Raw genomic sequence first — 10459 nt, 5'->3', positions numbered from 1 at the left:
AGGGCAGGGTTGGGAAAGAAGCGCCGCGGAGGCAGCTCTGCAACCGGCCGTGCTTCTGCCGCGTTCGGGCAGGCTTCCCGCCAGGGTCCGGGTCCTCCAGACCTAGCACGCTGTGGGACCCTGGACAGCGCCTGGTCGTTTTCGGTGTCGGCGCCCCCCCCTTCTCCCTTCCCCCCCCCTTCATGCAGAAACACGAGTTAGTATGCCCAAAGGGTTACAGAACTGTGCATACACTTTGATCTAGGAATAATACCACTGTTAGGTTTCTATCCCAAAGACATCCCCCCCAAAAGAGAAAAAAGACCGATTTGTACCAAAATGTTTAGCAGCTTTTTTGGTGGTGGCTAAGAATTGGAAATCAAAGGAATGCCCATTCATTGGGGAATGGCTGAACAAGCTGTGGTATATGATGGTGATGGAATATTATTCTGCAATAAGAAGTGACAAGCAGGATGATTTTAGAAAGGCCTGGGAAGACATGTATGAACTGATGTATGGTGAAGTGAGCAGAACCAAGAGAATGTTGTGCAGAGACTCCAATATTGTTGGATGAAGAACTGTGAACGACAACTATTCTCAGCAAGACAATGATCCAAGACAACCCAAAGGACTATGGATGAAACATACTCTCCACCTCCAAAGAAAGAACTGATATTGATGGAACAGACTTCCATTTTTTCCTTTCATTCAAGTTTTCTTGTACAAAATGACTAATATGGTCATGTTTTCCATAATTGCACATGTATCACCTCTATCTGCTTACTGCCTCAGGGAAGGCATAGGGGAGGGGAGGGAAGGAAGGAGGTAAAAAAATCTGGAACTCAAAACTATAAATAAAAATGTTTATTATTTAAAAAACAACATGAGTTGAGTGATGTTGCAGCATGTCCCGTCCCCCCCCCCCCCAGCAAGGTTGGGATGGCCCCCACGATAGGGTGTTTGTTTCTTCAGACAGGCCTAGCTGAGGAAGAAGGTCGTGCTGCAGCCCTCAGTCAAGAAGACGACTCTCCTCTCCATCACCAGCGTTCCCGAGGCTGGTGCCAGGGTCCTGCATGGGACCTCGGACTCCTTTGTTACATGGAAGGCAGGACTTGGCTGTTTTCTCGACACTTTGATGGGTGCTGCCCCCTCTGGTGGGGGAGAGTGTGGACATGCTGCCTCTATGTGGGGGTGCTGGTGGGGGAGAGTGTGGACATGCTGCCTCTATGTGGGGGTGCTGGTGGGGGAGAGTGTGGACATGCTGCCTCTATGTGGGGGTGCTGGTGGGGGAGAGTGTGGACATGCTGCCTCTATGTGCGGGTGCTGGTGGGGGAGAGGGCGGACATAATTTGTCACGCTTTCTCTTCTCTGGGAAAACGTGTGACAAAGTGCCCCCCGGGACCTCCCCGCTTGTCACCAGGTTTGCCTACGGTCCAGTTGCTCCCGACTTTGGAGCCGAAGCACAAGACCCTGCGCACCCACACGGTAGGGGGCTGAGTCGGGGGGGGGGGGGGGCAGAGCTCCTTGCCCCACCCTACAAAACAGGCTTCAAAGTACTTCTATCTGCTTGGCCGACTCTCGGGGGACAGCCAGGCCGAAGCCCCAGGGCGCATGTGTAGCACGAGCCATCCCGGAAGGATGGGGTACGCGAGAAAAGAAGAGAGGCGACCTCATTCCCGCTCCTTTTCCACCCCTCCTCCGATCCCTGCTCGCTGGAGCGTTGCTAGGGCAACTGCGGGTACGGGGCGCGGGAAGGCTCAAGGAGGTTGGACGCACGCGCGCTGGCGGGCCGCGAGCCGCCTGACGCTAGGCTTTCTGGGACAGGTAGTCTAACAGGGATCATCGAATAAAGCGACCGAGCTGAGCCTACACTTCCCAGAAGCCCCGAGGCGGCGGCGGCGGGCCCGGGCCTGGTCCTCGCCAAGTGGGATGGCGCTTTTAACCCACATATCTGCCTTGTCCGGACCCTCTTCTCCGCCCCCTTACTCCCGGGGCGCCCCAATCCGCGGAGAGACACCATTTTCCAACGGAGAGGGACGTGACGCACTGGAGCGGTGACTCCGCCCCACGCCGGCGTCTCCACGGCAACCGCCCCGCCTTCAGTCGGAGGTTTGCCCCCGTAGCGGCATGGAGGAATGAGGGGGTCGCGGCTGCATGTGCGCGTGCGCATGCCCTGCCGAGCTCGGAGGCCTGCTCGGGAGTCCGCAGGTGAGGGCGGGGGAGCGCGGAGCGCGGCCGGGCTTGAGCGTCAGGACGTCGCAGTTCGGCTAGTTACGGAGCCGAGGCAGTGGCGGAAGGAGCCCGAGGTCCGTCGAAGGCCTGGGCTCCGAAAGCCACTCTGCTCTGAGCCTGACCCGACGGAATGGAAAGGCGGGGCGGCGAGAGGCGGGGCGGAGGGGGCAGGCCGCTGCGCGCGCATCCGCTAGGAGGCCGGGGCGGGGGGGGGGGGGGTGGGGGGTGGGGGGGGGTAGGGCAGCTGCGCATGCATCCATCAAGGGACGAGTGTGAATGGAACCAGCCGCAAGGGGGAGTCTGCTGCGCTTCACAGGCTGGGGTAGGGGTGGGGGGGCGGGAGTGGGTCTCTATCCTCGCTCACCCCCTTTAGCCTCCTGGGCTTGGCCTTGGGAAGTCTCGCATTAGTGGATGGACACAGGGTTAGGTTGGGGAGCCCAGCCTTAGGTAGAGATCAGGGACGAGAAAGGGCTAGCGAGGCCTTGAATGCTGTGCGCAGAGAAGAGGAAGGCGACAGCGCCCTGAAAGTGTTTGGGGATCTATGAGCCAGACTCTTGGTTGTGCCCCCGTTTGTCCTGCAGCCCCCTCTCTCTTCCCCTCCGCCCCCCCCTCCCTGAAGCCCCCGGGTTCAGCACAGTCTGTGCAGGAGTGTAAGCCCCTTGAGGGCAAGGCACTGGGCCTCACCAGCTTGGACCCCCCATCTGAGAATCCAAGCGCTGGTGGTTGGTGGTCGGGGCCATTACCCCTCAGCCAGCTGTGGGCCCTCCCCTCAGCCAGCAGTGTTAAGAGCCGCGTTCGAACCCAGCCCCTTTCTTGCCCATGTTGAAGCTGGAGGACGTCAGCCGGTCGGCTTCAGGCCAGGGCTTCAGGCCTTCCGGAACCAGAGGCTAGTCCCCTTCCTTCAGCTTGATAATTGTTTTGGGGGCGCCTTGTGAGGGCGCTCCTTCCCGGGGTTGCCAGGCCTCCTCTGAGGGTCTCTGCCAGCTCCTGGTCGGTCTAGGCCAGGAGGAAGTGCAAGCGGTCATGGCTCTCAGCCTCAGTTTCCCTCTTTGGTTCCTCCTGTACTTCCTTCATAGGGATCCCATATGAGACTGACTAGTGCCCGCCCCCCACAGGACAGATGCACAAACCTCAGAGCTGCTGCCAGACAGCGCCAGGCTTCCCAGACCCCCCAGTGGGCAGCTCCTGCCAAGACTGGCCTGGCATCTGGAAAGAGGCTTGTGGCCAGCTCTGTGGTCAGCTCTGGCACTCCCAGAAACCCTGCACTCTGGCCTGGCCCCTGTGTGGGTCACAGGAGGACAGAAGGGCCCACGCACTTCCCAGTCCAGTGGCACACACTTGGCTGTCCCCCACCCCTCGCTGCCATTGAGGTGGATTTCTCCTCCAGACTTCATTAGCATCATGTCCTGATGGCTCCAATCTGATGTTGGGCTGGCAGTGGAGAACTGGGGGGGGTGCTGTACTCAGCTGAATCAGCTGGGACTGTCTTCCCCCCTTTTGTTCAAGGATCCATCGAGGGTACAAAGAAAGGTCAGCCTCAGGGAGCTCCAGTCCAACGGGGAAGAACAGAAGGAAGGCCACTAACATTTTTGTTTTTCAATTTTTTTTCTTTTTTGCGTGGGGCAATGGGGGTTAAGTGACTTGCCCAGGGTCACACAACTAGTAAGTGTCAAGTGTCTGAGGCCGGATTTGAACTCAGGTACTCCTGAATCCAGGGCCAGTCCGCTGCCACCACCTAGCCGCCCCCAGGCACTAAGATTCAAGGAAGACTGCAAAGGCTTCTTGAAGAAGAGATAGCTGTTGGCTGAGACCTGAAAGAACTGGGCACACGGAGAGGGCAAGGGAGGGGGGCTATCTCAGAGGGATGCCACTACAGCCAGAATGGGGGTAGAGAGACCCCCCCCTTAAGGAAGACCCATTTGCGAGCCTGGTGGAGGCAGGGATGGTCAAGTCAATGCTTGAGGGCCTGAGAGCCTGCCCAAGCTACTGGCAGGATCTTGACAATGACTGCCTCTGGGGACTGAGGGCAGTACCCTCGACAGTGAGGGGAAGGTGTGAGTCGGGGACCCTGTGGGGGAAAGAGGTCGTTGGTGAGGGAGCCGAGCCTGGGGGTCAGCCTTGCCGACGACCAGAGAGAAGGCTCTTGGAAATGTGGGAGGGAGAAGACAAAGCCTTGGGGTGAAGGTCCGCAAGAAGAAAGATAGCGGAAGAGAGGAGGGCTAGCGATAGAAAGAGAACCAGGAGAGAGAGGGGAGGGGAGAAGGGCGGGGCTGGAACGCAGGCTGGGGGCCATGGGACTTTGAACCAAGCTGTTTTCTTTTGAATGACTTGCCAGGCATTCAGAATATGAGGAGACTGGCCCAGACCAGTGAGTGAGGGCTCGGATTTCCCAGCTGTCTGCTCCCAGTTTGGCCCTAGGTCACCTGGCCCTGAACCAGACATCCAGGCCGCTTCCCTGCCAGTCTCCTCTCAACAGTCCTCCACTCTCCAGCTCCTGGAGGCCTCACTGTATTTGGACCCTCTGTACCCAAGCGAATTGCCTTACATACAGTGGGCGCTCAACCAGGCTTTTTTTTGGGGGGGGGGGGTGAGGCAATTGGGGTTACGTGACTTCCCCAGGGTCACACCAGCTAGTTAAGTGTTAAGTGTCTGGGGTCAGATTTGAACTCAGGTCCTCCTGAATCTAGGGCCAGTGCTTTATCCACTGCGCCCCACAACCAGTGTTTAATCTGCTCATTTGCTCACTTGGGCCTGAGCTCCCCATGTCTGACTTTGAAGTCAGAATCATCTGGAGAGGAGCCTGTGTCTTCTCATCAAAGGGTCAGGGCCAGGCTTTTTGGAGGCACCTCAGGGTCCACCTCCTGGTGGCCTTGGATGGTTCTGATCTGTCCATTGTCAAACGTGGGATTTGAACCCACGTTTAACTCCAGAGAGCACTGGGCCCTGGAGTCAGGAAGACCTGAGTTCCAATCTAGATACTGACTAGCTGGGTGACCCATGGTAAGTCACTTGACTCTGTTTGGCTCAGTTTCCTCGATTGTTATATGGGGATAATAATTGTCTCTCCCTTCCTCCTAAGGTTGTTGTGAATGATTGTAAAAGCCCTTAGCACATAGTAGGTAGGCCTCTCTAAATGCTTATTCTCTTCCCTTTCTTACTGCTAGACCACGGTCCGCACACGCCCTACCATCTCATCAGGTTGCTCTGGGGTTGTCCTGGGTCACTTCCAATGAAAGGCTTCCTGTGAAGGCTGTGATCTGGGCAAAGGCTGTAAAGGGAGGGGGAGAAGAGGAGGGCAGTGGGCCTGGGTGCTCTCTCAGTGGTCCAAGTCAGAGAGGACAGCCTAGCTGGGCGGGGAGGGAAGGAGTCTGAGGTGGCCAACAGAGCTGGAGAAGTTTGGGCTCTAATGTGAGATGGCTGTGGGATAGCCAGCAGGAAGGCAGTATGCAGCCCAGGGGCGTCTCCTGCACAAGAAGGGAGCTGGGAAGAGTGTGAATCCTCCCTCTTCTGTAAACTGAGCTCTGTGTGAGCTCAGAAGCCTGAACTCCAGGGGCCAAGCCACTTGGGGAGAACCCCGAGAAAGGAGGCTGTGCAGGAAGACAGTGGTCAGAAAGCATGGGGAAACCCAGTTGCTGAGGGAGGGCTGACTTTAGAATCAGTTCATTCAGATAATTCTTCCCAAAATGTGTTTGCAGTAAACCCTTTTGGAATAGCTCAGCAGTCAGGGAGTGATCAGCTCTTGGTTCCAGGGTTTCTCCCATCATCCTGAAGTTGAGTTCCAGACAGTTCCAGACTTTGTATGTCTCATCTAGGCCCCACAACATGCAGCAGGATTAGTAAGCATGATTACATACAGCTGTTTGCCAGGCGTTGTGCACTTAGCCCCTGTGAGGTGGGGCTCACAGTCTAATGGTGGAGACCACTTGCAGACAACTATGTACTGACCAGCTATGGGCAGGATAAATTGGAGATAATAGACAGAGGAAAGGCGCTAACATTAAGGGCATTGAGAAAGGGTTCATGCAGAAGGCAGGAAGCTGGGGAGGATAGGAGGCAGAGAGGAGATAGGAGGTCTTAGAGGGGGGCAAAGATGTCCCATGGGAACTCTCCAGGGGGAAAGTCTATCCCTGCCTTGGATAGCCTGAGGGAAGAAGTGGTGTTAGAGTTGGGCTTTGAGGGTGAGGAGAACACGGGGGCCAATGACCATTTGTCTCTTTCACAGAGGAGACCTGTCGAGGCCACCAGAAAGGGTGGGGGAAGGAAAGGCTTGGAGGCTCTCTGGGCCAACCGGGATGGAGAAGGGGTCCAGCCCCAAGGCACCTGGGAAGAGGACCGCTCAGGGGCCCCAAGAGAGACCGGAAGTCGATCACCCTGCATGTCAAGCTCGAAGTACTGCGGCGCTTTGAGGAGGGCGAGAAGCTCACGCAGATCGCCAAGACCCTGGGGCTGGCCACCTCCACAGTGGCCTCCATCAGAGTCAACAGGGAGAAGATCAAAGCCAATTCTCAGGCGGCCACTCCCATCAGCGCCACCCAGCTGACTCGGTGCCGAGGTGTGGTGATGGGCAACATGGAGAGGCTGCTGAGCCTGTGGATCGAAGACCAGAAGCAGCAGCACTTGCCCATCAATACCATGCTCATCCAGGAGAAGGCCAAGAGCTTGTTCGAGGCCTTGAAGCGGGAGCAGGGGGAGAGTGCCCAGACAGAGACTTTTGGAGCGAGCAATGGCTGGTTTGCCCGATTCAAGGCGCGGCACAATGTCCTCCTGACAGATGAACCCGCTGTGGCAGATACAGAAGCGGCTCGCAAGTATCCCGACATGCTGAGGAAGATCATCGAGGATGGCGGGTACACGCCTCAGCAGGTTTTCAACATCGACGAGACAGGGCTGTTTTGGAAGCGTTTACCCGAAAGGACGTTTGTGTCTCTGGAAGACAAGGCTGGGCCGGGCTTCAAGGCATCTAAAGACCATCTGACCCTGCTCCTCGGAGGCAATGCTGCTGGGGATTGTAAGCTGAAGCCCTTGCTTGTGTACCCTTCTGAAAATCCCCGGGCTCTGAAGGGCTGCTCTAAGCCCAACCTGCCTGTGATATGGAGATCCAACCGCAATGACTGGGTGACCATGAGCATCTTTCAGGAGTGGTTCACCAACTTCTTCTGTCCTGCTGTGGAGAGACACTGTGCAGAAAACAACCTCCCCAACAAGGCCCTGCTGATCCTGGACAGTGCCCCCTGCCACCCAGTGTACTTGGACGACCTCTCTGCCAATGTGCGGGTGGAGTTTCTGCCCAAAAACACATCAGCCTTGATCCAGCCCATGAACCAAGGGGTGATCACCACCTTCAAGGCCTTTTACCTGAAGAGGACCCTCTGTCAGCTCATCCAAGAGACCGACGGGGAAGAGAAGCCCACCATCCGAGAATTCTGGCGGAGCTATAACATCATGACTGCTGTGGACAACATCGCTGAGTCCTGGCAGGAGCTCAAGCCATCCACCATGAACGCCGTCTGGAAGAAGATCTGGCCAGAGTGTGTGCTGGCCTCTGCCGAGGCTGAAGCCCTGCCGCAGATCCAGCAGAACATCGTGACGCTCGCCAGCCATGGTGGCTTTGAGGGAGTGGCGGAGGACGATGTTGTCCGCTTGCTTCAGTCTCATGGGGAGGATCTGTCGGGGACGGGGGAAGAGGATGAGCTGTTGGGAATGCCCTCCACAGGAGCAGGGCAGGACAGTGCCCTGGCTACCCCCCCGGAGCTGACCACAAAGCATTTGGCAGAAGCCCTCTCCCACTTTGACAGAGGCTTGCAAATCCTCACCGATAACGATCCCAATCGGGAGCGGAGCCTGAAGGTGTGTAGAGAGGTGAACAACGTGATTAGCTGCTATCGGGAGCTGTACAGGGAGAAGAAAAGGGGTGCAAAATAGAGAAGGGTCCCAGAGAAAGGACTTTCTGAGCCCCCTGGCTTCCTTGTTCTCCCTCTTTCCTTGGTACTGTCACTGTGTGGGTGCCTTCAGCCTTTGGTGATCTGGTGGGTGGTCTTGGAGTTCTGCAGCCGGCCTTGGTGAGGAGCCTGATCTTCAGAGAGACCATCTACCCATCCTTCGAGGTCTCCCAGTGCAGGAGGACCTTCCTGGCTTGTGCTCCACAGCCTCGGCCTCAGAGAGCCCAGAGCCTCTTCTGGGCAGGATGCAGCAAGTAAATCAATAGGAGGGGTGTTAGAAATCTGCTCAAGATGGAGGAACAAACACCCACTGTGACCACTGGATGTTGGGGAGGTTGGGAGCCTCTGTGGAGGGGACTGAGGCTGTGTCTCGTTCCATAAACCACTTCAGACTTTGTTGTTAAGTAAATAAACTCATGTTTGGTTGACAAATCTGGCTTCTGAGACTTGGCCCATCCATTTGCTGGGTCCCCAGGCCAGCAGAGAAATGGCCCTAGGGGAGCTGAGGTTCTCTTTGGCTTCCCAAGGAATTGGGATGGGCGGATGACCAGCTTCCTGAGGCCGCAGCTGTGTGTCAGACTCCATAGTTGGCTTTGTGAGGCACAAGGAAATGTTACATGGGCTCTGTTCTCAGGAGCACCCAGTCTAATGCAAATAATGATGACCCCCACAAGGGAGAGAGGCAGCAAGACTCAAGGAAAACCTAGGACAGGGGGAGGACCGGGAGGCTTTGTGGAAGAGGTAAAGCCTTCAGAGATGGAAGTGAGAGGGAGACCATTGCAGATAAATGGCATGGATACCAAATGTGCAGCTCATAAGATGGGGAGGTGTGGCACAACAAAAGATTCAGGGGTTCTGATGGCCTGTGAGCTCAGTGTGAGTCAGGAATGTGATCCAGCAGCCGAGAGCATTGGCTTATGGAGGGCCCAATCTCTCGTTCTTCTTCCTTGGTTAGTCGGTCTCTGGGGGAGTGGCTTAGTTCAGGGCATAAGGACGAGGACAGTAAATGAGAGCCTCATTCTTAGAGCCTCAAAGGCCTCCTTCCCTGTGAGGCTCAGCGGGAGAATTGAAGCTTCACAAGTGATAGACCTATTCAGGAAGAAAGACACGATGAGCAATAGGCCAATTTAGGGGCAGTCCAAAAGGGGAGACTGTCTCGGCTTCTGAAGTCCTTTCCAGCTTGAAAGTCATGAGTCTCTTTCCCTTGGGCCCTCTTGCTTGTTTTGGGTTTGGTTTTTATATCACCCTAGTTTGCCCCAGTATCAAGGGTTAATGAACAGTGGTAGGGATGGAGGGGGAAATAACACTTCCAGACCCCAGTCTGTTAAAAAGCAGCCATCCAAACGGCTTGGTACTGGTGAAAAAAGAGGGGTAAATGAGTGGGATAGACCAGGAAGGAGAGAATTAAAAACAAGACATTCCAGCCAGCAGATTGCCATGTATGATAGGCACAGACCTAGATGTACACATACACCTAGAGTCTACATGTTTGTGTGTGTTATACATAGGTCCACACACAGAGACATGTATATACACATGTACATATATATGTCTCTATGACGTGCTTTCAGTTCTTTTCCTCTTCCTCTCAGTTCTTAACTCCATCCCTGCTGAGCTGTCTTGATATCCTGTTGCCATGTCAACCTTGATATATTCCAGACAGAATTTCTTCACTAACTCGGATTTCCTTCTCAGTCACAGTGTTGTCCTTGATTCTTCCTTCTCTCCCATATTTATTTTGTTGTTGTCTTGTCCACTCTACTTCCATAATATCTTTTGACTGCAACCATTTCTCACTATCCCCAGTGCCAACCACATGGAACATAGCACATGCACCATGAATGTTGGCTGAATTCAGTTGAATCTAGCACTTGTCTTTTGAAATGAATGGTTTTTAATCAGCAAAAATGAGCCTTGTCTCGTTCCTGCCTCCTTCCCCTGGAATGAGAAAGCAAGGGGGGAAAAATAAACAACCCTTCCACACATGTATACTTAAGCAAAACAAACTCCCACATTGGCCATGTCAGAAAATAAAGAAGTAGGGGCCGCTAGGTGGCACAGTGGATAAAGCACCTGCCCTGGATTCAGGAGGACCTGAGTTCAAATCTGGCCTCAGACACGTAACACTTACTAGCTGTATGACCCTGGGCAAGTCACTTAACCCTCATTGCCCTGCCAAAAAGAAAATAAAGAAGTCTTACTCTGCCCTCTGAGCTCTTCAGCTCTGGTTGGCACGTTTCATCATGGGTCCTCTGTACTTGTAGCTGGTCATTGTGCTGATTATGATGATTTCCTGGGTCTTTCCAAGC

At 55.0% G+C, this 10459-nt stretch overlaps 1 protein-coding gene across 1 annotated transcript; it reads left to right on the top strand.

Moving 5' to 3' along the window:
• Positions 1 to 1716: 1716 nt before the first annotated feature.
• On the top strand, positions 1717 to 10123 carry LOC122749590 (tigger transposable element-derived protein 1-like). Its single transcript, XM_043996028.1, has 2 exons — positions 1717 to 2187; positions 6434 to 10123. Exons 1-2 carry the CDS (start codon positions 2115 to 2117, stop codon positions 8131 to 8133), a joined length of 1773 nt encoding a protein of 590 aa, XP_043851963.1. The 5' UTR covers positions 1717 to 2114; the 3' UTR covers positions 8134 to 10123.
• Positions 10124 to 10459: the final 336 nt, after the last annotated feature.

The sequence above is a fragment of the Dromiciops gliroides genome, chromosome 3, assembly GCF_019393635.1.
Source record: "Dromiciops gliroides isolate mDroGli1 chromosome 3, mDroGli1.pri, whole genome shotgun sequence".
NCBI lineage: Eukaryota > Metazoa > Chordata > Mammalia > Microbiotheria > Microbiotheriidae > Dromiciops > Dromiciops gliroides.
This window is presented reverse-complemented; position numbering and strand designations above follow the sequence as displayed.

Excerpts from the sequence above, each read along its gene's own strand:
- LOC122749590 (XM_043996028.1), top strand. The coding sequence starts at position 2,115 with ATGAGGGGGTCGCGGCTGCATGTGCGCGTGCGCATGCCCTGCCGAGCT. Across the intron at positions 2,188-6,433 it reads GCCTGCTCGGGAGTCCGCAG|AGGAGACCTGTCGAGGCCAC; the intron begins GTGAGGGCGGGG and ends TCTCTTTCACAG.